At 36.8% G+C, this 26,939-nt stretch overlaps 2 protein-coding genes across 2 annotated transcripts in view; one reads left to right on the forward strand and one right to left on the reverse strand.

Moving 5' to 3' along the window:
• Window positions 1–1,669: 1,669 nt before the first annotated feature.
• On the reverse strand, window positions 1,670–24,109 carry MAB21L4 (mab-21 like 4). The gene is made up of 5 exons (XM_034439502.3): window positions 23,499–24,109; window positions 12,839–13,052; window positions 8,049–8,202; window positions 5,408–5,764; window positions 1,670–3,147 (listed from the first exon to the last, which is right to left on the reverse strand). Exons 1-5 carry the CDS (start codon window positions 24,001–24,003, stop codon window positions 3,055–3,057), a joined length of 1,323 nt encoding a protein of 440 aa, XP_034295393.2. The 5' UTR covers window positions 24,004–24,109; the 3' UTR covers window positions 1,670–3,054.
• Window positions 24,110–26,553: 2,444 nt separating this feature from the next.
• The window catches only part of CROCC2 (ciliary rootlet coiled-coil, rootletin family member 2), a 93,753-nt gene continuing 93,367 nt past the window's right edge, over window positions 26,554–26,939 (forward strand). Inside the window, exon 1 of the mRNA XM_034439503.3 lies at window positions 26,554–26,702. Within this exon, the coding sequence (XP_034295394.2) occupies window positions 26,649–26,702 (54 nt within the window). The 5' untranslated portion in view covers window positions 26,554–26,648. The remainder of the gene's footprint in view (window positions 26,703–26,939) is intronic.

Here is a 26,939-nt window from a genome sequence, read left to right on the forward strand (position 1 = left end):
CTTTGGTCTGTCCATGGCTAAAATACTACATACATTTCTGTCTTCAAATTTTTAGAAAAGATGTTCACAAACTGGAGCATGTTCAGAAGAAATCTGGTGAATAAAAAGGGGCTCCAAAGAGAACATATATACAGAAAAGGGATATATTAGGCTGAAAATCAGAAGACTGTGGACAGATTGTCTTGAGTATCTGAAGAGTTCTCATGTAGAAGATGGATCAGAATTGATGCAGTAGAATATTATTATTGCTATTAGGGGATGTTTTCATGGGGGATCCTGCACTGGGCAACAAGTTTAACTAGATGATTTTCAAGGTATTTTCCAATCACTACCTTTTATTATATCAGTATGACGATGGAAGACATAAATAAAAATTGTATAATGACTTTGAGCAACTATGAACCCACCTGTTGAGTGTAGGCTAGAAGTGTCAGTGCATCTTGCTTTTCTGTGTATATATGTTTGAGAGAAAGAGAAAACATAAAATTCTACAGAGCCTATGACTTCAATAATGGATCTGGAATTTTTGATGTTTTGTTTCAACAGTTTGTTGCTATGGTCTCAGAGAAGTCTTAATCCTCGCAGTGTGTTGGACTCCAACTGCTTAACCACTAGCCCCCATGTATTCTTCTATAGTCAGTTGGGCTAGGAAATGTATGAAGGCTGTGGGAAAATGAGATTTTAAGTGGATTCTGAGATTCTGAGAACTTTAAACAGCATTTGTGGATAATTCTTGATACATTTATATACACTGCTCAAACAAATAAAGGAACACAAGCAGAAGACATCCGAGATCAGAATGAATGAAATAGCCTTATTAAATACTTTGTTCGTTACATACAGTAGTTTTGTGTCCCTTTAGTTGTTTGAGCAGTGTATGTAAAGAATAAAACTGAGCCATAAACTGGGAAAAATTAATTACTGTACAATACCAAAATCAGATAACAAGTTTTCATATAGAATTGTATTACATTATTAGTTTTCTCACATATATTTATTTATTTATTTATTTATTTATTTATTTATTTATTTATTTATTTATTATATTTCTATATCGCCTTTCTCCCGTAGGACTCAAGGCAGTGTACAGTCAAGAAAAATATAGACACACAAACATCATAAAATTGCTAATTAAAATTATTACTTAGTTTGGTCAATTAAATAAAACCCAGAATTAGATAACATTTAAAAAATCATTCACATGTTCGTATGTTTAGCCCCGCCTGTTGGAACATCAGGGTCTGATGCATGGCGGAAAGCACGGAGATCAGGGATATTCCGTATATCCGGGGGCAGTTCATTCCAAAGGGTTGGAGCCCCCACAGAGAAAGCCCTCCCCCTGGGAGTCGCCAGTCGACATAATTTGACTGACGGTACCCTGAGTAGTCCCCCCCTGTGAGAACGAACCGGTCGGTGGGAGGCTATTGGTGGCAAAAGACGGTCTCGTAGGTACCCAGGTCCTAAGCCATGGAGCGCTTTAAAGGTGATAACTAACACCTTGAATTGCACCCGGAAGACCACCGGGAGCCAGTGCAGCTCGCGTAGGAGAGGTGTTACATGGGCGTAACGAGCTGCGCCCATAATCATAATATATGAATTAACACACACATAATAGAATTAAAAATAACAATGACTAAATGGCAGCGCCATAAACATATATAACTTTAGGTACAATCATACAAAAAGATATGCTATGATTTTATTACTTCATAAATTCTTCCTATGCAGAAAGAATACAGATACATTATATGACTGTAATTAACATTATATAGGATCTAACATTGCTTTGTAAGTGTATGTTCTTCACAAAAGATCACATTCTACAATGCAGATGGCAGCTGTTTTGGCTCCAAGGGCTGCATGGGAAAAAGGGGTTAGCTCTAGATTAACATCCAGGTTTTCACAGATGTATGCAAGTGTAAGAACAGAACAGAACAGAATAGTTGGATGGGACCTGGGAGGTCTTCTAGTCCAACCCCCCGCTCAGGCAGGAAATCCTATACCATTTCAGCCAAATGGTTGTCCAATCTCTTCTTTAAAACGTCCAGTGTTGCAGCATGCACAACTTCTGGAGGCACGTTGTTCCACTGATGAACTTCTAATTGTCAGGGAATTTCTCCTTAGTTCTAGGTTGCTTCTCCCCTTGATTAGTTTCCATCCATTGCTTCTTGTCCTGCCTTCTGGTGCTTTGGAGAATAGATTGACTCCCTCTTCTTTGTGGCAGCCCCTTAGATATTGTGTGCAGTTTTTAATTCATAGATGTACTACCAATCATTATCAGTAGGGGGGGGCAGTGAGCAAAGAACTGCTGAAATTCCTACTAAAGCAATAGATGACAAGAAGTTCTTATGCTATGTTTTTCATCAGGCTTTCAGCCTTTAGAAATCTACAACAATAACATACTGCGCTGTCCACATATTCTTCAGCTCTGAAAAAGCTATTAAAAATACTTAGCTTCTTTTTTAGATTGTTTTTTTCCTGTATTAATTCTGAATATTGGAATTTCCTAAAGAGATTCAGAATATCTTAATATTTTCTTCTAATATAGTAGCATACTATTTAAAGAGTATACTATCTTATTCTGTCATGGTGAATGGAGAACAGAATGAAGACTGTGGGAGCCCTGTACAAAAATGATATTAATTTTAAGTTACAGTAATTAGATTAATATGATTACTCTGCATGTATGTAATTATTATTACTGTCACATTCACAATTACTATTTGGTAGCAACTTTTGGAAGAACTCTGGTGATTCTTTCTAAACTTTGAAAGGCACCAGATTGTGAACCTCTGTTAAACAGTATATCAAGACCACTGTTTATATTTTACTTACTGTATAAAAGACAGTAGTTACAAATTGGACCATCATTCTTAGTAATGAAATTGAATTCAACAAGTGCTACTTTTATATACTGAAGAGTGACATGCTATATGTGCTTTATTTTATTGAGCAAGAAACTCCAAAAATATCAGAATTGAAGCTTGATCACAAGAAATAAGCTAAATATAAAGCATGTTCAAAAATTCATCCAGGCAGGAAAGACAAGAATTTTCAACTCTCGTTATGGACCATTTTCTTAATCTTTGATAAGGTGCTTGACATAGCAGAGATCCGTTGTGTGTCTTTAATCTGATACGCCTGAAACTGGAAAAAAAAAGTATCAAACTATATCAAATAACACATCCATTATTGTAGAACTGGCTTTTAAGGAAATGTTCAGATCCAATAGCTGCCATGGTAAGGAGACTGACAGGTTAAGGAAAGCAGTATTGCCATGTGTCACAGGCACATCCTAAAAGGGCAAATGTTAATATGAAATATAACACCATGACACTACTATTCTCATTCTATTCTCATTCTCACAAGAAGAGCAAAATCCCCTGAACACTGCTGCGTCAGATATTCTATAGGAATATCTAGGATGGGTTCCATTTCCATTTCCACACTTATTCATTGGAATGGTTAATTTGTCAGTAATTGTTTCCCACAATGGTTGGCAGGCATGTTGGTATTATGGACAAGATTTACCAAAAAAAAAAAAAAAAACCCTGCTAAATGCATCCATAATTAATGGTTTTGTAGCTCCTCTTTCTCAACTACCTCACTGTTTCTTACATACATACATAAGAACCTTACTGGAGTTGCACAGCTTACCACTGTGACAGAATACTGCATATTACACACCTCTCCCTGAGATTGGTATTCTAGATTCTAACTTCTATTGGGATGATGCTCCCTAATGTTTCTGTTCCCACACCCACGTTGGTTTATATTTGTCCTCAGTCTTATTAGGCACTACTGTATTGTCATATCAAACACTGCTGTATGTTTTGCCTGAACTGTTTTATTTTCTTTTGAGCAGACCTTGGGCTTTGACTATTTATTTAACAGAGAGAAATGTGCCCTCAACTGAGTCAGTGGTGGCTGCCTGTAGATCTTTAATAACCTTTTAGTAGCAATGTCCAATAGCATATAATCTATACCCTAATCTATATAATAATGCTTGATATATAAAATATTGCTGATTTCTCTGTGGGAAATGCTGTTTTTCTTTCTTTAAACAATCTACTTTTCTGCTGCAAGGTTTGTTTCTTTTTCTTTAGTAAATTTACCAGGTCATAGTTAAAAGGCTAAAACAGTACAGCAGTTGACTTAAAAACAATGTAGTAATAATCCAAGGAAAGAAAAGTAGTATTTTTTTTATTAACTTGGCATATTTATGCCAAAGAACAGGGGGAAAAAACCCTTAGGGCTAGATACAAGCCCAATGAAAAACAGGCAGCACCCTTAAGAACAATAGGTCCAGAACAAAGGAATTAAACCAAATTAAAACGCAACTGGGAAATATTTAACAAAATAAAATAAAAACACAATAAAATAAATAACATTATATTTTAAAATGAAATAATCACAAATTTAATTACAACACTCCGGGTTTGTGACTTGCAAGGACCGCCATACAAGTTTGCCGTCTCCATTTAACTGCAGCAGCAAGGATTGCTTGGTGCTGCTATAGTACAGAATGAGCAGGACCATCATGTGACAGGTATTCTCTCTCAGTCTACGCTGCAGCAGCAACAAGCGACTTTACTGTCAAGGTTAAATTGAGGCAGTGAGATTATGCCTTTCCCCCGTGACTAGTGGCAGGAAGGCAGGCAGGCAGTCTTACACTGGTAGCCGACCTGTTCCAGATCTCTTGCGCACAAAGGAGTGCTTCCATCCAAAACAGGTTGAATTAATTTCTTTCTACCTTTCAAAAAAGGCTGTTTCCCATCTCCCTCTGAAAGAGGCTAATTCCTCCCTCCCAAACAGGTTGAATCTATAAACTACCCAAAGTCATTTAGATAGTGAGACAGGCGGTGTCTAAATTGATAAATAAATAAACATGAATGTCTCTTCGGAAATTATCTCTAACTCTCACTTGTAAACACAAGTGTATTGTTGCTTTTGATTAAAGTTTTATCACAGGAGATTTAAACTCAGCAGAGGCCCTTATTGGAGAGTATAATCGAGGCGAGTGCTGAAATAATACGGAGTAATTAAGCTGTAGAATGCCCCATTAAAAAGAAAAATGTCCATATATTTATAGGATGCAAAGTAAGGACTTAGCTCAGCCATCAGTGAATGCTAACAAACATGCATTGTATTTGTAGTAAAAATTACATATATGAAGCTGGAAAGGCTTCTCTTCTATTTAAATTTCACTTATATCTAAACATCTTGAAGAAATGTAAGCAGAACATTCATATAGGTAAAGGTAATTAAATGGTTACATGTAAAAGTACATTAATAAATATTTGAATGATTATACTAGGGAATCCATGGGAAAGTCGCAAGATCTTACAGACAGGCCTGGAAAAAGATCAAATTATAAATTTTAAACCTTATATTTATAACTAATTACCTTGCTGAGCAGCATATCAAAAAAGGCAGTATCCCAGTAGTCTCTGTTTTCAGCAGGGAGCTGAAGTAAAGCTTTGAGACCATTATCCTTCTGACAGAATTTCTTGCCTTCTCTTTGGGCAAAATGAAACTTTAGGAAATACTTAGGACTTATGGCAAAGCTTTCCACTTTGGGATACAAAGCAGTTAGGTCCGGACTATCATTCTTGAACAGATTTTGCTCTGGATATAAAAAATGGGGAAGATCTTTGGTCACCAAGCAGCAGAGTAAGATCACCAGGAGACGATAAACTGATCCTTCCAGACTCAGCCAGTCTTCAGAGGAAGGAAAAAAATGAGTAGCCCACAGCAATATCATCTAGGAGGAAGTAAGAATAATTACTAAAGGCAGTGCAAAAAAGCCTTTCAAATATACGTAAAACCAAACATATTATTATTGTTAAAAGTTGGAAAAAATAAACTTTTCCCCAACTTTGGGGACACCAAAGGTAGCTTCCTTCTACAGGTAGTCCTTGACTTAACAACCACAATTGAGCCCAACATTTCTGATGTTAAGTGAAACATTTGTTAAGTGAGTTTTGCCCACTTAACTTAATTTTAAGACCTTTCTTGCCTCAGTTGTTAAGTGAATTACTACACTTGATAAGTTGGTAACCCAGTTTTTAAGTGAATCTGTCTTTCCCCATTGACTTTGCTTGTTAAAAGGTTGCAAAAGGTGATCACATGACCCTGGAACACTGGAACCATCATAAATATGACTCAGTTGCCAAGCATCTAAATTTTGATCACGTGTCCATGGAGATGCTACAAAGGTCGTAACTATGAAAAATGGTCATAAATCACTTTTTTCCATTGTACCATTGTAACTTTGAACAGTCACTAAACAAACTGTTGTAAGTTGAGGACTACCTGTAGTCTTGAAACCTTTGGTCCTTATTAAATCATTTAAAATATAGCTGAATAGATCTTTTGAGCTTAATACATTTTGATAACAATAGATGGATCACCGACTTTTTGAGCCTGTCATATCTACTTTTCTTGGTGAGATACATGGGAAGTTCCATGAGAGGGCATATTGACGTAGGGTTAGATCTCCATTAATTCAGAGAGCAAAATGGACATTGCCAACAGATTTGTAGTGGATCAGTACATTTAGAAAGATGCTGACTTTTTGATCCCACCTTACCTATATTTCCTGGTTAAAATACATGGGAAAATCGTATTGTGGGGCAGTTTCACTTAGGATTAATGAATTCAGACAACAAAATAGACATTGCCAATGGGTTTGTAGCATGTCGTATGCATAGGAGGGTGCTGACTTTTCGAGCTTCCTTATCTACATTTCCTGGTAAAATACATGAGAAAATACCTTTGGAGACAAATTCACTTAGGATTAGAATTAGGTCTCCATGAATTCAGAGTAAAGTGGACATCGCCAACAGATTTGTAGTACATCAATATGCTTAGGAGGGTGCTGATATTTTGAGCCCATCTTATCTGTTTCCTGGTATAATACATGGTAAAATTACACTGGAGAGCAAATTCAGAGAGCAAAATGGGCATCGGCATCAGATTCATAGCGTGTTGGTACACTTATGAAGGCACTGACTTTTTGAGCCTGCTTAATCTACATTTCCCAATAAAATACATGTGCCATGCAGCAAAGATTTTGTTTGAGCTACTAGATGTTGTTTTGGGGGTGTAGTAGAGTTCCCTGGGTTAATGGTGTAGGGCACAGTGCATTGAAGTATGTTGTTTCTTCGACGTTTCCTAAGCTTTTAAAGTTGCAATTGAAAAGAAAATGCAGGTACTGGAAGCTTTAAAAAGCCATTCACAAAGTTAAGGCATGATAAGCTTAATAAACTATTGTTCAATTAATAACAGAATTCATAAACAAAGCTGAACAAGAACAAACCATAAATCTTACTTCAGTTCATTCTAAAATTGGCCTCATTTCTCGAATGAACATATAGCTAGCTAAAATCAAAAGGTGTAATAGTTAAGCTACATTGCTTGTGAGCTGTATGGCACACACCCAGATTTTTGTAAAACACGTTCTACTACTCCATCTTTTCTGCAGTGGTAAGGAATGGATCACATCCAAAACATGAAATTCTAATTTAGCATTTGATATTCTGCTAAGTTTGTAAAAACTCTAGGCCTACATTGAAAGAAAATGTTCAGAACATTTCAGAGTTGCTCCCATTTAACAGATTTGCAATCATGTTTAATTTAACAATATTCAGCAATTTGTGTAAGCCATATTTAATCTTTGTTCAATTGCTATATGAAGCACAGGGAGATAAGTGAGATTCACTAGTCCTGATCTCCAGTACTCTATGATGTTCCATAGTGGACCCTTTGCCAATCAAACATTAGAGAAGATACCTACAAAGAGAAGCGTTCCTATTTTCTGCCTATACTAAACTACTTTCCTTACCTCCTCCTCCTAAAGATGCTACCTAAAGGTTTCCCTTAATTCAGAAAATTAAAGCCCAATCTATCAGGAGCCTTCAGGAATGGGGGAAGGGGGGGAGGCATTTGATCATTCTCAGTTATTATCTTTTCTGTGTTAGACTATTAATAGCTATACATCTGAACCAAAATTAAGTTTTGCACTCCTGGAAAAAAATCCCACCAACCTTCAAATGTTGAAATGTGAGCCCCTTTTCTTCCCCTTTCTCTCTCCAATATTCATGGTTGATTTGGTCAAGAAGGCAGAGACTGTCCAGGCGATATCCTTTTAGGGTGCTTACAATTTGAACAAGTTTCGAGATGGGACGATTGGTGGAGTACCTAACAAGAAAAATATGCAGCTAAAAGTTAACACTTTATTTCAGATTTTAGTCTGCTTCACTGTAGGATTCATTTATCCCCAATTCATATTAGTATCCATGCTGAGAATTACTAGAGAAGTCAACATGCATATTAGTATTTCAAACTAATTTCTTGAGAATATGGCTACCTAAAACAAGGTGACTCTCCACTTCCTAACACTTCAACTAGCAAAGGTAATGAAATACTAAGAATTACATTATTATTATTATTATTATTATTATTATTATTATTATTATTATTATTATTATTGAATATCCAGAGAGTTAAGGAATTCCTAGTTCTGTTTTAAGAGACCTAGGGACTGTGGAGACAATTGACAGCTTTTGTGATTCTAAAGGAGGATACATTGTTTCTGAAATAAATGGCAAAGATCAGTTCACAAAAATCAGTTCCTTCCACAGTTCCCACATTCTAAACTATACAGATTTCTCTGCAAACAACATTAAAATATTCTTGTATATTTTTGGCAATCAAAATATATATAATTATATGTTTCCTTCTAGGGAAGAAAGTGTATATGTATATGTGTATATGTATCTAGAGCAGTGATGGGTTTCAATGTTTTTTACTACCAGTTCTGTGGGCTTGGCTTGGTGGGTGTGGCATGGCTTGGTGGGTGTGGCTTGATGGGCATAGCTGGGGAAGGATACTGTAAAATCTCCATTCCCACCACAATCCAGGGGAAGGTTACTGCAAAATTCCCATTTCCTCCCAATCAGCTGGAACTTGGGAGGCAGAGAATAGATGAGGGTGGGGCCGGTCAGAATTTTTACTACCGGTTCTCCAAACTACTCAAAATTTCCGCTATCGGTTCTCTAGAACTGGTCAGAACCTGCTGAAACCTACCTCTGATCTAGAGTCCAAAATGTTTCTGTTTCATAATGCATTGGTTTATGCTCTCAGATTTGATGGTAACTATTTGCACTAACAGATGAATAGAATTCCACGTACTATGAAACATATAGGCATGTCAAGGGTGGGTAGTCAGGTTCAGTAACATTTCCCTGTCACATACCAGTGCTATCATATTATGTGCTATTATATGGTATTTTTATTGCAAGTATGTAGCTATTTCAGTCACTCACTCATTTGCAGATACGTTACAAGTAAAATCAGCCCATAGGTAATATTAGCATATCTCTAGCCTTCCTCGTTTTGTTATTATGCTCTTGATAATTGTGTGCAAGCAAGACTTCCCCACCTATTGTGCACTACACATCAGTTCTGGCCAGATCAAATAGGTGTTCTGCTTTGCTTCTGAGGATTCCTTGTTTATATACCAAAGAGGGATAATTATTTTGTAAAATAAAACATATTGATTACTATATGTCATAGAAAGGTTGAGAGAAAAAAATAATTCATACCAATATTAAATGTAGCTGCCTTACGCTAATGACCTTGACCTATTTGCAAAGAGCTACCATTGGTCATAAATAATCCCAATATAAAAGTAGTCAAATGTTAAATTCATTTTTATTATGGTTAGAATATGGACCAGAATGGCAATTCTCTGATAGAATAGTATATTAGATTACCCCTAAAATCTAAACAATTGCCAATCATAAGTCCACACTTGGAATACTGCATCCAGTTTTGGTTGCCACACTATAAAAAAGATGTTGAGATTCTATAGAGTGCAAAGAGTAATAAAGATGATTATGGACTAAACATATAAAGAATGGTTGCTAGAAATGAGTAGGTCTAGTTTGATGAAAAGAAGGACTAGGGGTAACATGATAGCAGTATCAAGGACTGCCACAAAGAAGAGAGAATCAAGCTATTCTCCAGAGCACCTGAGGGCAGGACAAGAAGCAATGGATGGAAACTAATCAAGGAGAGAAGCAACTTAGAACTAAGGAGAAATTTCCTAACAGTTAGAACAATTAACCAGTGGAACAACTTGCCTCCAGAAGTTGTAAATGCTCCAACACTGGAAGTTTTAAGAAGAGATTGGATAACCATTTGTCTGAAATGGTATAGGGTTTCCTGCTTAAGCAGAGGTTGGACTAGAAGACCTCCAAGGTCCCTTCCAACCTATTCTATTCTATTCTATTCTATTCTATTCTATTCTATTCTATTCTATTCTATTCCATTCCATTCCATTCCATTCCATTCCATTCCATTCCATTCATATACCAAAGCCAATTGCTATATAGAAAATAAGTAAGTCCCTGTAGAAAAAGCAGTGCAGTTTGTTACTGATGCATCAGTATCTTATCTTCCTATCCAGGAGGACCTTTTCCCAGCTTCACCTGGTATGTCAGTTGGTGGCTTTCTCAGACTGGGATGCTGTTGCAACAGCAACTCAGTTTCCCATCACTTCATATTTAGACTACTATAACACACTTTACAAGGTGGTTCCTTTGTAGACAACTTGGAAGCTGCAGTTGATTCGTATTAACTATAGTCCAACTGCTGATGGCAAGATATTAGAGTTATATTGCTGTACCTATGTTGAGTTAACTGCACTGGTTAGTAAAACACACAGGGACCAACATGTTAGTATTGATATTTAAAGCCATATATGGCTTTGAACCTATGAATTTGCAGAATTGTATTTTGGCCAAAATGAGTTTGCTCTCTGTGTTCATATTGGGAAGTACTGCTTTATGTCCCACTCTTTCAGTAAGTTGGAATCCAAATGCCTGTCTTTCTGGATGTAGCAGCTTCACATTAATAAAAATCTCAATCCAGTGAGCTTTTAGAGGAAACAATGGATCTGTGCTGCATTTGAAATTTTGTTATATATATTTGATGTTTTCTATTTATTGTGTAAATGCCTAAGATCACGAATTAGGGTATTACAGGTAGTCCTCTCCTAATGATGATAAGTGGGACCAGTATTTTTGTCACTAAACAACACAGTTTTACGACATCACATGATTGTGATGCTTGGTGATGGAAATTCTAGCATTTCCTGTTGCTGTTGTTAAGCAGATCCCACAATATTGTTAAGCGCAACTTCATGCGGTCGCTATTTGTGACCTCCTGCTAGCCTACCCATTGATTTTGTTTATCAGAAGTCAGCAAAAAAGAGACACAAATGATAATCATGTGATCATGGAGAGACTGCAACCTTCATAAGTACAATGTCTGGTTATTAGTACCACTCATTCATAATACCACCATACGTTTAAATGGTTGCTCAGTGAGTGGACATTAAGCAAGGGCTACCTGTTCAGGCATGTGGGAATAAATAAAAATTTTGGTCTGTTTTTAGTATTCAGAAGCCCATGTGTGTACCTAAAACTATTTTGAAATGCTCTGTCCTTGGAATAAATACATAGATCTGATTGCCAAGGCATTTATTTATTTTTAAATTCATAGGTATGGAAGGTCATGAAGCAAGCAAGACACACAAAGTGGAGAAACTGTGTGATTTAAGCTTCCATTTTGGGACTGATCAAATTACCAGGGAATTTGGAGCTCAGATGGCAATAAGAATGAGTCCCACAGAACCATCAGAATCTTATAATCCATGCATGCCTTTGTGAAGAACACAGCAATTACTGACAGCACCAGATTATATGTAATCTATTGCGGATGCCAACCTCTAATTTCTACCTATAGAGATTTTATGAGTAGATATAATAATATATACAGTATCATGCCTAAGCAAGTTGCTTAAGAAAACCACAGCAATATTATGTCTGACAGCTTTAAACTATAAACATCAAACAAAGTTTTGGATAGCCCAACAACTCTCTGACATTGTATTGTTTGTTCCTTATATCAACTGTGAAAAGTGCACAGGTGAGAAAGTTTGGTGGCCAGCAACGATACCTAATATTCTTGGTGGGTATGAAGGAGCACCTCAGAGATATAAATGGGACAAGATGTTAACTTTTCCTCTGAATTTTGAAAGTTTTTAAATAATTTATTTTAAATTTATAGATGTTATAGGATGCGTTTCCCATCTCAAAATGATAGATTTCCCTTCCTTTGATTTTTGACAATTTTATTATCAGAGGGCTCCAAGGGGCTAGAAAGCACAGGTCTGGAGAGACATGTAACCTTGAAACCTCATTACTCTAGGACAGTATCATAGAATTTTGGACAGAATGTTCTATTCCAAACTCTATTCTAAGATAATTTACTCTACATCTAAGCAACTCTGATATACTGTATGTAACTAATATTTTATCTCTTCATTAGGGGATACTTACAGTCCTTTATAATATGTACCCAGAAGGAACAGACATTTCCTTATGGGTAAAGAAGCCTTGTATTTTATAAAGCTAATTTTCCCATGTAAATTTTTGATATGTAAGTCTATGCTGCTGGGAATTCTGTCTGCAAGGGAAGGCTACCTAGCCTGTATATTTTTCTCAGAAATCTTCAGGTTCACAAAAAGAAGACAGGATAGTGCATTCATACTTGCGTTTAAAAAGAAACACTTCATGAACTTGGTATAAAAATATGATAATATATTGGTAGGTATGAATTGGAAACCAGAAGCCATACATATCATTTATCTTTTTCCTTCCTTTATACTAAACCATAGAAATCTTAGAAGTGCATCTGGGATGAGGCTTTTATGTTAAAAGACGGGCCTTTTCCCATAAGGCAGCTTTCACAACAGCATCAGTTTTACCTCCAGTGATGGTAACTGGCAGGAATGAAAACAGCTTCTTGAGTGACTTTGCTCAGACTGCCTTTTGGGAAACCTCTTTCTTGCCAGTTGTTCAGAGCATCCTGCTTTCTCCTCATTACTGGGATAATGTTGAAGCAGATCGTTTTCCAGTCACTGGACACCAACAAAGGCAGCTGCATCCCATCCTCATTTAACCTCTCAGCACTAAGTTCACCTGATTTAAGGGGGAAAAAACACAGTGAAAGTCAAAAGACAATAGCAAACTAATTGTCAACTTCAGCCTCTTTAGCTCCAGGGTCTTAGCATCTTTGACAAATAATGCTAGTGTCCAAAAGCACAAACAGGAAGCAATGCAAACCCCTAATATCAATGAAAAATGGCATGATATGCAGCTTACATTACAAAGAGGATAATACTGGAAAATTCCACTTATGAAGAGTTAAGTATAACTTGTGTACAATAAATCAAAATCAATATGAATTAGTTTTTTTTATGTTTGCAAGGTAACTTAATACAAGGGTTCCTAACCCCTGGCCCATGGACCAGAACCAGGCTGTGGCATGCCAGAAACTGTGCCACGCAAATAAGCAAAGCCCCATCTGTGGGAGGCAGGCAGCATGCGAAACAATCCCCGTCTGTGGAAAAACCTCTCTCGACCGAACCGGTCCCTGGGGCCCAAAAGGTTGGTGGCCACTGACTTAATAGTAAACCCCTGCCAGTAAAGTGATTCTTCATATTATCTAACTAAATGAAGTACAGGTAGTTCTCAATTTACAACAGTTTGTTTAGTGACTATTCAAAGTTACAACAGCACTGAAAAAAGTGACTTATGACCATTTTTCACGCAAGTGCAGCATCCCCATGGTCACATTATCAGAATTCAGACACTTGGCAACTGACACATATTCATGACAGTTGTAGTGTCCTGGGGTCATGTGATCACCTTTTGTGACCTACTGACAAGCAAAGTCAATGGGGAAGCCAGATTCACTTAACAACAGTATTACTAACTTAATTGCAGTGATTCTCTTAACAACTGGCAAGAAAGGTTATAAAATGGGGCAAAACTCACTTAACAAATGTCTCACCCAGCAACAGAAATGTTGGGCTCAACTGTGGTCCTATGTCAAGAATCGTTGGGAGTCTCCCATTCTTTAAAAAGAATTTGTACTGATTTGTCTGAATCAGACACCGTATCTTAAAACTGATTGCATATTTTAGCCATTGTGAATCCTAGCTTGTCTTCCCTCAATTTTTCTATACAACTTGGTAAAATAATTTACCCCACCAGCCCCTGGGAGGATTGCAATGTGGAATTTCCAATTAAAAGATGTTAAGTCAGGTCATCTCCCAGGATATATTCTAAGAGAAAGAAAAAAATAGAGCAAATAAATTTGACGGGTAGGAAGAAGGATGGATCTGGGGGCCGGGGCTACATGTCCCCTGAAAATAACTCTCTGTGTGAGGCACATATTAGGAATAATTTGTGGGCCAGGATAGGCAGGTATTAATGAGATATTGATACTTTGTGGAAATAATTGAATCTGTACTAAAACAATGTTTAGTTATTTAACAAAAGTTCCTTTTGCTCCTTTATTTCTAGGTAAGTGTCTCTGCTATGTATATCTTTCCCATGTTCCACCCAGTTACATTTTATTAGAGACTTAAATAATTTCTAAAGCAGAAATAGATTTAGTGGTGGCAACAGAACAAAGAGATAATAAAGGAAAAGACCTCCATAACAAGGAAGACAGGTGACACCCTCCTCTTGCCTATCTGTCACTATCCATACTTCAAAGTATTCTCACACCTAAACAAAGAAAATTAAAGTAGGGAGAATAAACTTTTTTGATATAAAACTTTGACATTATTGTGACAACAGTAAGGCCAATACATAAAAGCTGTTCTAAGGAGAAAATTGTTAGAACCCACCCTTGCAAGTAATACCGTAGCAGTTAATTCTGTAATAACAGTTAAATGAAAGTATGCCAGTGGTTTCTCTCATCTTACCCAATAGCCAGGCCAGAAGTAGTTTATTTTAACAGGAATAAAATAGCTTATGATGGCTTTCTGCGTATCAGAATTCTAGAAATGGACTGATGGATTTACAACTTTGGGTCTCTGGAGCTAATTCTTTCATTCCTGCCCAAGTTTTGAAATTTTAAAAAAACTACCTTTCCGTTGTTTTTGCTCCAAGCAAGCATCCTCCTGATACAGGAACACAATTCCCATCATCACAGATAACTCTGCTCTACCTGATAGTGATAGGAATTACAGTCCATTCATCTAGAGCAGGGCTGTCAAATTCGTGGCCCGTGGACTGGATGCATCACACACTGACCACGACCACGCCCGGTTTAGCAAAAGTGGGGAATGTCAAGATATGTCACGCCACTGTGACGACATGAATTTGACACCCCTTATCTAGAGAGTACCAAGTTGTAGAAAATTAGCAGAAAAAAAATTAAATAGTGTTTTGAAATCAACATAAATATTCATAATAGAGTTAGCAGTGGGTGTGACAGTCCATATGTGTTGTTCAAGTTCTTATTTGAATAACTGCTAGTTGTGGGGAAACAACAAAGAGAAAGAGCTTGGGACTTGTTCAGACCCTGACCTGTTATGCATATTCGCATAATGCAAACATGTTAGTTTTTTTCCCCACATCATCTGTTTTTCAGTATTTAATGTTTATTCCATTTGTCTTCCAAGAACAGCATACCATTAGAAGAGTGGGGCAGAAATCAAATTTTTATTGCCTTTTTCTGACCTATCTCTGAATCTACAATCCTCATAATCTTATAACTGCCTTTTCTGTATAAACCTATTTTTGCCATTGTTATCAATGCCACATTTAATTTTGATTGTACAATTCAAGCAACTGTATTTTTAGTAAGATTTTAGAAATTATATTTAAGATTAATATAAACTTTTCTTCTTATCTTTGAAAGTTTAACTTATCTAAACCATTATAGTGTTAACAATTTCTAGTTTATATTGCATGAATGCCACTGTATCCAGAGGATATCTGTATTTATAATGTTTTATTCGCTTTTTATAGTGTAGTAAAACTTGAAGAAAAAAATGTGCCTGGACTACTTTATTTACTTACCTATCATATGTTGATAATTCTGAACAGCATGTACCTTTCCAACATTCATAAATTATTATGAGAACATTCAGCCCAGCCACTCTCCACAGCAAAGGAGCATCAGTCTCAATCTTTCCCCACCATTATCAACTGGAACCTCCCCTTTAAGAAGGAAGAGAACCACCACCAAATGGTGATCATCACTCCCAACCCTCAGAGACTATCCCAATAGATACCATGATAAATAGTGAAGGCTACTGAGATACCAGGCAATATTCAATTGGACCCATTTCTCCTATCTTGTTATCACCAGACTACCCATAATATGTGTTACCTGGAATGTTTTATAATATAAATTATAAGTTGAATATAAAATGAGTGAAGTTTATAACTTATGAACATTTTTTTATCTACATCACAGAAATATAGTTTCTAAATTACAAGAGTAACAGTTCCACTTCTTTGTTTGTTTGTTTGTTTTGATCAGACACTCCATTGAGTATAGTACTGTATCCAGTTATCCACAACATACTTTAGAAACTTGAAATAAGTTCAGAGAAGAGCTGTTAGAATGTCCTAGAAACTAAGTATTCTAAAGAGTTTGAAGGAGCCTAGTTTGTTTGGCCTTGGGAAGAGAGCTAAAAAAAACATATGGCCCTCTTTAAATACTTTAAAAGTGATCACACACAAAAGAAAATCAAGACCTATGCTCCATCAGACCAGAGTGCAAGACGTCGAATGATGGATTTAAGGTATAGGATTCCAAGTGAAAGATGGTGGAGGTACAGAGAATCCCAATAGTAAAACTCGTCAGTGGTATCAAGTAACAAGAGGTGGTAATCTGCTTTCATATAATGTGTGTGAATAATACAAAGAGTCCTCAACTTAAGATCACAACTAAGCCCAACATTTCTTTTTCTCAGTGAGACAGTTGTTAAATCAGTTTTTCCTTATTTTATGACCTTTTTTGCCACTGTTATTAAGTGAATTGCTGCAGTAATTAAGTTAGTAACACGGTTATTAAGTGAATCTGGCTTCTCTATTGTCTTTACTTGTCAGAAGATGACAAAAGGTGATCACATGACCCCAGGATACTGCAACTGTCATAAATATGAGTCAGTTGCCAAGTGTCTGAATTTTGATCACATGACTATGGGGATGCTGCAATGGTCACAAGTCAATTTTTTCAGTACCATTGTAACTTCTAACCGTCACTAAACAAAGTCCTAAACAAAGACTACCTGTACTTAAAACTGAATCAATGAATAGAGGCATAGAACTGCTGGATGTAAATAGTTTATTTCAATTCCATGACTCTGTAATCTGATCTGAAGTGAATAGAGACCAAGTACATGTGTCCCAGCCCTGTGCTGGCCCTTTTGTTCTGAATATCTTTCATGTCTGTCCATATTCAGTTTAAGCTAAAGAATTGTATTAAGGAGGAACACAACCATGAGGCTGCCCACTAATAATAAGAATCTGGATTAAATAAGAAAAATAAGTCAGCTGGTCAGTGTCTGCTGAGATACACTTATTGTAATTATTTCACAATTTGTGCAGATTTTTTAATTGTTTTCTATTTTGTATAGTCTAATGATGCACACATAAAATGATATATTCAGAATATAGAAATCTGCATTCTGTTTTGTTGTCTTTTTAGTAATTTACTTCCTCTGTTTCAGAAATGAATTAAAATCCTGCCCTGGCTGGAAGATGTGTATAGTATATAGATATGTAAATATTCTTTAAATAGCAAACACCTTTTCAATTCTGCTGGAGTTTTATAAAAGATTTTAATTGTTTGGTGTAACTGTTACTTTTTATGTTTGGTTCTTGCTGTGTTATTATTATTACTCTGCTTTTATGTATTTATTTTTTTTACTGTAAGTTGCTCTGCTTCAGTTTTAAATCATTTCCTGTAATTCTTCCTGGCTTGATACAGGTACATGAGAAAACATTGCTGTAGGGTGTAACAGCATCAAGCAGATTGGAAAGCAGCAGTCACATGAGGAGAAAAATGCATTCCCTTAAAAACAGGCAGGAACCAAGTCCCTTGAGCAAGAAAAAACTTATCCCAAATAAAGTATAGCATCACAATAACTAAGCATTTGTTTTTGAGCAGAACAATTTGAGACTGGATAACAACACAGAGTGAGTGTTATAAGTGTAAATGAGAGCTGTAAAAACATCTGCTGAATTTTAAAGTAAGCCAGCTAGGGCAAATATATATGCTCATTTCCAACCCAGTGAACTCTCCTTAGATAATGCACCATAAGAAATAAGTAGTACAGAGCCATCCAAGTTTATTTGACTAAGAGCACCTGTACCTTTTCAGGCTTCAGTGAGAGCTTGAAAAAAAAGAAAGCTATCACCATTTTAAGGAATCTACTCATTAAAGTCAGGCAGTGGTACTTTTTTCAAGATACATTCCTTTAATGAATAACAGAAAGGTGCCATGCCAATGTGAGGTATGAAGTACTTCTGATTAATGTTCAACGTGTAGGGCTTTGCCTTCTCCAGAAATGACTCAAAGGAAACTCTTTGGGACTTGTGCAAACATCACTACTTTGCTATTCTTAAAGTAGCTGGGCCCGTTTCTAAATTTCTATATAAGCCTGAAAAAATGTGGGTGCTTCCACGATTAGCAGAGATGACATGTTCACTCTCATGAGGTGTAAAACATTTCTTCTAAAATTCTAAAGCATTCTTTTAAAGCATTCTTTAGTACTTAAAGAGAAAGCCAGTATTCATTTTTGGAATATCATACAAATAGGGCTACCAGATCTGCGCTGCAAAAATCTGAAAGCACACTAGATGTCAGCAAAAAATTAACATGTTCTTTATTCCTTTGCTGCCATCTTTTGATCTAGATTCTTACCATTCAGATCCAGCAATCTGTCAGCTCTCTGATGTTGGTAAGGTCAGCAAAGAGATACCACAATAATAGTAATTTTATTAAAATAAAATTTTATTATTTTATTATCCTATTAACTTATTGTGTGTGTGTGTGAGAGAGAGAGAGACCATAACTATATTATTTAACTTTATTTATTTATTTATTATTTAACTTTATTAACTGGTTAACATTATTTAACTGGTGGTGTCTGTAAAACTCTTGTCCATACAATGAAATGAACAAACAGTTTGGGGAAACATTTAAAGCAACTGAACATAGCAGTTCAGTGACATGGCTGCTTTTACAATTTGGAGAGGTCTACTCAGTTCATTCTACAGCAGGGGTGTCAAGGCTTGTGGGCTGGATCCAGCCCGCAGGGCCAGCTGGAAATATCAAAGCACAATCTGAGGACCCAGATTGTGGGGGCAATAAGATGACTTTGTATAAATATACGGGGTATTTACAAGACCGCCTTCTGCCACCAATAGCCTCCCACCGGTCAGTACGCTCGCACAGAGTGGGCCTCCTCAGGGTGCTGTCCGCCAGACAGTGTCGGCTGGCAACCCCCAGGGGGAGAGCCTTCTCTGTGGCGGCGCCCACCCTCTGGAACAACCTCCCCCCAGAGATACGTACAATATCAGACCTCTGGATTTTTCGTCGGGCCCTGAAAACTTATTTATTTCAACTAGCCAGGCTGGCTTGATCCCACAGTTTTGGGTTAAATTTTAATTGATTTTAAATTGGGTTTGTTTTAAATCGCGGCCAAAAATATTTAATCATTTTAAACTGTTTTTAAATTTTGTATGTTCTGTTTTTATTTCGGCTGTTCACTGCCCTGAGTCCTATTGGAGAAGGGCGGTATATAAATTGAAATAAATAAATAAATAAATAAATAAAAAGTCTGAAGGCTATTACTTAATGCATTGTAAGCCACCCTGAGTCTCTGGAGAAGGGCAGCATATAAATTAAAGCAAAAAAAAAAAAAAACCACCAGCCCGCGGTGCCTCTGCCAGCCAAAATGGGCCACAGAGGGGGTCGCGCTAGGCCCCCGCATGGTCTGTTTTTGGCCTTAATGGTCTCCTGCAGCACTCTGCTGGCTGAAAACGGAGCTCAGTAGCACCGTGCACAGCCTGCCCAGGTTCCATTTTCCGTCTCCACGGCCTCTTGCAGCATTCTGCAGCCAAAAATGGGCCATGAGGGAGGCTGCCATTTTATTTATTTATTTATTTATTTATTTATTTATTTATTTATTTATTTATTTTTAAAATTTTTATACCACCCCCTCTCCCGAAGGACTCGGGGCGGTGAACAGCCAAAATTAAAAACACACAATACAAATATTAAAATACTTTAAAATGAAATTAAATTTATCTTTGGCTTCCCCAATTTAAAACCCCTTACCCATAAAATTCCCCAATTAAAAGATTTTTAACCCAGCCCGGCTTGCTGAAATAAAAAAGTCTTCAGGGCCCGGCGGAAGGTCCGGAGGTCCGGGATCAGTCGTATCCCTGGGGATAGCTCATTCCAGAAGGCGGGTGCCCCCACAGAGAAGGCTCTTCCCCGGGGGGTCGCCAGCCGACATTGCCTGACATTGGCCAGCAAAGTGCTACAGGAGGCCATCCAAGCCAAAAATGAGGTGCAGGGGCACATGCGGTCCCCCCACACCCTGTTTTGGCCAGCAGGATGCTGCAGGAGGCATCTGTCCAGACTCTGCCCCTTACCTGCCGGCCCGTGAAAAAGAACTACAATGCTGATCTAACCCTCGAAGAAATCCAGTTTGACACCTCAGTTCTACAGTATTTCTAGAGAGCCGTTTTTATTGATTTGATTATAAGCTGTATCAGCTATATCTTAAGCAATTATTCTGAATATTTGGAAAATATTTGTTATTTTGTGCTAGATGAGCAACCATTATCAGTTTTCAGATTATATAATAATCTTGTGTGCCTATTAATGTCATCCTTTTTATTTTAGCATTTTTAAAGATCAGTTATTCTATTAACTAAACTGCATTATACTAAGCAGAATATAAATAGATGTTCATAACAATATGTTTGAAATATATATATTTTCCAAAACAGATATATATTAAAATATAATATAAATAATATCTAATTTAATAAACATTTTAAATTTAAAAATGAAGTTTATCTATCCTAATATTGTTACAGTAATTTGTAGCAATTTCTTCTGCAGTTTTTGATATTGACCTGTCCTGTCCTGGAATGCCATTTGTTCTGGTCGTAGTACTTTTCTATTCAAATTACAGCCACATATTTCCATTTAAATTATAGTTATTCTTTCTAAGATATTAACATGCAGTCATCTATTTTCAGATCCAGAGAGTTTACCATAGTATTTGGGCTTATTGAACTTCTAATAGTATTTATAACATTTTAAAATAGCATATTGTCAAAATTGCATCCCTCCTTACATAGAGGATTGTCCTCTTCTATTTATGCTCCCTGAGTGGATTTTTCAGTGGTTACAGTTTGTTGATAAGCTGCCGCATATATAATGCCAAAGTCTCAAGTTCTAGTATCTGCCATAACATGTTCAGCATTCCTGGACGTAACTGTTGTCATAGTTTGATGTATTGTCTAATATATTTCCTAAAGAAATTTATTACTACATAATAGTTGTACAATTGCAAGATCAAACCAGAATCTCAGTATTGGAATGTGTTTTAATCTAAGCAAGCATTAAAGATCTACATTTAACTAGATATCCAAAAACATCACACCCAGCCTTATGCCGGAAGAAAGAATCACCAAGGATAAAGCCTAAGGGAATATGAAAGAAATGCAAGATAAAAAAGAAAAGTGAACCTCCAAATTAATTGCATTTCAGACAAAAGCATTTAGTTCCAAAATTCAAGATGTCCCATATTATAGAAGACAACATGGAAGTTCCTTTTTTTCCTGCATTACAATGCTGAAAATAACAGATATACTTTATTATTGATAGGGTAGCCTATGTTTTTTTTTTCAAATTAGTGGAACCAATAGCAATTTACCTATGCATTAATTCAAGCTATTCACCCATTCACTGCCGCTACCACTTCTCATTATTGTTTGATAGGATATTAATATTGCATTATTTTCAACATGTAAATTTAATAAATAAATTTTCGACTTAGGCTAACAAATAATTTTGATTTTGCAAACTCCTGAGAAGATTTTGGGGAAACTCAGGGATCCTAGGACGACACTTTAAGAAACATTCCTGCATTGCATGTTACATGGGGTTGCCTTTGAAAATGACCCAACAGTGTCCAAGATATTGGGCTAAGAGTTACTACAATAATATAACACCTATTCCATTGTGTTGGTTACCAATAAATTTCCAAGTTGAGTTCAAAGTTCTGGTTTTGACCTCTTTATTACTTGGTTCCAATGTACCTTGGTGATAGATTTCCTCCAAAGTGATACTGCTTGTCCCATGTAGTTTTCCAGGACAAGGATGCTTAGGGCTCTATCCCTCAGAAGGATCAGACAGAGAATGTCCTAGGTAGTCAGTTCTACTCAGTAATGGCCCCAACATAATGGAATAACTATCCATAGGAGTTTGCTTTTGATTTTGCATAAAGTTGCCAAGGTGATTTTGTTTGAGCACTTTTGTATGTGTGTATGGTTTATATAGACAATCTGCTATTTGTGGCAATTGGGCACCAGGTGGTTGCTACATTACGATAATTTTGAATACTGTGCTAATTCATGCTGGGATTTTCATTGAATTAATTTATGATGTTCATAAACTATCCAGAATCTAAGTTGCTAGATTGTGTAGACATGAACACAATTAAATAAATCAATAAATACATAATAATCTTCAAATTCCCTTCAAGTCTAGGTCCCTATGATGGAGAGTCAACATTTAGTGAGTACTCAAAGCAAGCATTTAGTATCTGGGAAAACAAAATCAACCACATTGTGGATTCATTGCTTTGTGTGTCATGTAATAAAAGTGCATTGTCAGAGATAATTAGTATGGCAGACACAGTTCTTTCACTAATGCTTGCACATTTGCTAGATCCTTTAATTAGCAGCCCTGTTGAAAGTCTGTAATATGTAATGAGAGAACGAATACTTCTTTTTTAAAAGCAGAGAATACCATAAAGGCTTCTTTCTTTCTTTCATCCTACCTCCTTTTCTGTAGCAATAGCAAGCTAATTCTTTTTAATGTTTAGCTTATTAAACTGGCCACTGTGAACTCATCTGTACTACAGTGAAATTACAAGTTACATAGATGCCTGTGGTTAATATTGTATTATTATTTTGTTTTTATCAGCAATATAGATAATCACCTTGTCTCAATTACGATATACAATATATTAAAACAAGGTAGTGTGCTGTTGCAAATGCTAACCTTTTGTGAGTGCATACTTTAATTGGATAACTGTATACCATACCCGCTTATATTGTTCTTCCTGGTCCTCCAGTGTGTTTTATCATACACGCTTGGTCGTACAGAATAATACAACATATACATTATAATTTTTTTGACCTATACCCTCACAAGAATAACATGCTGGTTTGATTAATAATTTACATCTAGCCTCTTGTATTATTCCAATCCTCTCACTCTTTTCCAATGCTAATCCTGAATAAAGATTTTTTAAAAAATATTTTAAATAGCTTGCTATCGTTCTCTCTTTACCTCTGAGACAGTACCTGGCTTAATAAGGTTCTGGTGCTTGCAGTGAACAATGGCAGCAACTATCAGTTCTTTCAGGAGATGAAGAACTTTGCCTGGCACAATATGTCCCCTGGAATCGGCGTCATCCACAGCACTGAACACATCTTCTTTGGTCCAGTTTTCTAGGTTGGTTTCTTGCTTGGATATCCCTAAACAGCATGGTCCTGGCACCTGGCAATTCCTATGAGTAACATTCTCAGAATTACTTTGTTCATCTGTACATGGTTGCATCAGGAGAACCTCAGCATTGACACATAAGGGAACCTCCATGGTAACTTCATCTTCTGCAGCAGAGAGGGAAAATTCCAAGGCTTCTAAGTTTCTTGAATAATCCACTATAACTCTAGGATCCATTGTCTTGACTCTTTCCAGTACAATAAACAAAATGTTTTCTGCCTTTTGAAAATGCTGCACTCTCTGATATTCACGGGACTGAATCACCTTAAGATAGCTGTGCCAGTTAGGAACCTTTTCTGCCATGATGGAAGGTTGGCAGAGATGTAATTCCTCCTGTAAATCCTCTTGTTGCCCAAGGTAGCTCTGGAAGCAGACAAAAACATTGGTACAGCCCTGAAAAAACCAAGATATGCATAGGGGTGGGAGGGAAAGGTGTGGCCAGGAGGACTAGAGCAGGGAGGAGCAGCATACGCAGTAAAATTCCACTCATGCATTAAAAATACTCTCCTGTTTCCCTGTTTCATAGTTGATAAAGTGCCAAGTTGTTTTAAAACAGTCAAACTGGTATGTTTAGGTGATACAGCTGAGGCATCCGGTTGTCTCAATATTATTTTCTGGTACATCAGACATGTCCTACCCAGCTAGCCTGAAAAACTGGGTTTACTGGAATAAATCCATACAGATTAAAATGGGACTAATCCAGCTGTGTTGACCCAACGTTCAATTCCCACTTGGTCACAAAGTTCACCACAACAGTAGTCACCATCTCAACAGACTTTGTGGTGAAAGAAAATCGTATATATCAGCTTAACTCCTGGGTAATATGGGCTGTCCTTGAAGTTTCAGTTGATCCAGAAGGCAGTAAAGCAGGTAGTTATGGACACAGCTTGTTACACCCGTATGACACAATTACTCAGCAAACTGCACTGGCTCCCAGTAGGCTTCTGGGTGCAAGTTTTCACCTTTAAAGTCCTACATGACATGGGGCTGGATTACTTGTGGGACACCTTCTCCCAAGACCATCTGTCCACCTCACACACTTCCATAGGGATTGCACATTCTATGTTATCTCTGTTAAAATTTGCCATCTTATTGGACCTTTTTGATGGCTGTCCCTTTGCTCTTTAATGGTCTCCCTCCCCTGCCCTGATACACAGTAGTCATCCCAAATCTGCTTGCTGTTGTATAAACCATCAAAACCTAGTCCGGCCCCCTCAGGGATTGGAGTTCATTTGAGTGGAATCCCCTTTTGGTTGTTTTAGTTATTGTGTTCAATTGCCATTTTATATTTTATATGTTGGGTTGATTTTTTAAAAATGTTGAGTAACTATGGGGTTTTTTTTCTTTTTACTGTTCGGTTTTTGTTGCATGTCGCCCAGTCTCATTGTTTGAGTTGGGCACCCTATAAAACCATTGAATAAATAAATGAATAAAATGAATCATTGAACAAATCAACTCAGAAGTCTCATTGGAACGACAAATAACCAGGCCTAATTTATACTGTGTTATACATATTGTGTAAAGACCGAATTCTCTGGTGAAGGTCCTAATGTTGGGAAAGATGAAAGGAGAAAGGAGAAGAGGATGATTAACAGCAAGGTGGATGGTCTCAGTTACAGTAACAAAGAGTACACTTCTGAAGATCAGAAAGACCAAGATAGGGACAGGCCATCCTAGACAAAATTTATGTGCTTGCTAGAAGTCAACAACTTAATAGCACATAATCAATCAATAGGTACTTACAACATATATCAATGTAAAAGAAACTCAGATACAGAACAAAATTAAATCTACTAAATTTCTTTTTAAAAAGTTATGTAAAAAGATCATAAGAGAAACAAGGTCTTTTAGTTCTGAGAAAACAACTCTAAGATTGCATTATATCACATTGTCTTCAATAATGTTACAAAGTGATTTTGTATAATGTACTTAAAATGTTTATCTTTTTATGTGTTGTTTTACATTTAATTCAGGAAAAGTTTTGAAGAATACAGCCTCATAACATTGTTGATTCTATGAAAAAATTACTCAAGTGCCACACTTTGATGTATTTACTGTATTTTTTAAAAAACGAAATATCAAGAAAAAGGAAATACTGTCTATAACTGATTCCTTGGAGCAGCCTTTTCCAATCTGCTATCTTTCAGGTAATTTGGACTTCAGCTCCCAACAGCTATTGCTTATGCTAATAAGACTTATGGAAATTATGGCTCAATAGGAAACATATGGACCCACACATGCTGCCTTTTTTAAAAAAAATTTAAATGAATGCATTGCTGGAGGTACGCTGATTTAATATTTATATTGAAAGCCACTTCACAAATACTGCTAATAAATTCTTTACGAATTGTCTACATATTTAATTATCCCTATCATAAATATGGAAATAAAATGTAGTATGATTAATCAAACATATTTCCTAGAATATCCTGCATAACTATGACGCATTAATAAGGAAATGAGATTAATGTTGCACCCAAAAAAATGTAAAAAAAAAAAAAGATTCAATCGCTAAAGTTTTCCGCCGAAATATACTGTCGTGTAGAACAGTAAAAGGTGGAATGTTTTGTGGATGTGATTCTTGGTTCCGATTGTATTCTAGAGAGCGTCCAATTGTCCTGTGAACAGAATATCTCCCATTTTCTCTGCAGCCTGACCTAGGAAAACAGTTCGGTTTGCCGCGTCTCTTGTCACCGTGGCAACCCCGGGGTGCATTCTATTTCTATGACAACATGAGGGACTCGGCGTTCTCACTGCCTTAGCAACTTGAGCCAGGTCTCTCAACACACCTCCTCCGTTCTAAAAGGTAGCGAAGAAGGATCAACAGTCACTGACACCGGATTAGTTGGGACACAAATATGCATGCACTTCTCTTGTTCTGCATGTAGCGAGAAGTCTTGCTAGGCTAGCGTTGGTTTCCCTCTTCGGGCTCGGCCCGGTTTTGAGCGATGAGCGAGGGAAATGTGGAGAAGCCAAGTTTAAGGTTGGAAGCCGCAATCCAGGTTAGTGAAAGAGCAGCTTTTTAATACCTCCCCTCGAATCCCTGCATAGGAGACAAATTCCTTGTGTGTCTAATCATGCTTGGCCAAATAAAGTATTCTAACTGACTAATTTCAAAGTAAAACAGGACTAAGCTCACCCACTCCTACTTCTCAATATTCCATTCCTAAAGGAACACCTGAGGGGGGGGGGGCGAAGGAGAGGGATATATTGAATCCTGAAGGCATAATTCAGATGTT

Source organism: Pantherophis guttatus, chromosome 6 (assembly GCF_059756535.1).
Source record: "Pantherophis guttatus breed Tessera chromosome 6, ASM5975653v1, whole genome shotgun sequence".
Lineage (NCBI taxonomy): Eukaryota > Metazoa > Chordata > Lepidosauria > Squamata > Colubridae > Pantherophis > Pantherophis guttatus.

Excerpts from the sequence above, each read along its gene's own strand:
- MAB21L4 (XM_034439502.3), bottom strand. The coding sequence starts at position 24,003 with ATGGCAGAAAAGGTTCCTAACTGGCACAGCTATCTTAAGGTGATTCAG. Across the intron at positions 13,053-23,498 it reads CCAGAACCTTATTAAGCCAG|GTGAACTTAGTGCTGAGAGG; the intron begins GTACTGTCTCAG and ends CCCTTAAATCAG. Across the intron at positions 3,148-5,407 it reads TTGATATGCTGCTCAGCAAG|TTTCAGGCGTATCAGATTAA; the intron begins GTAATTAGTTAT and ends TTTTTTTTCCAG.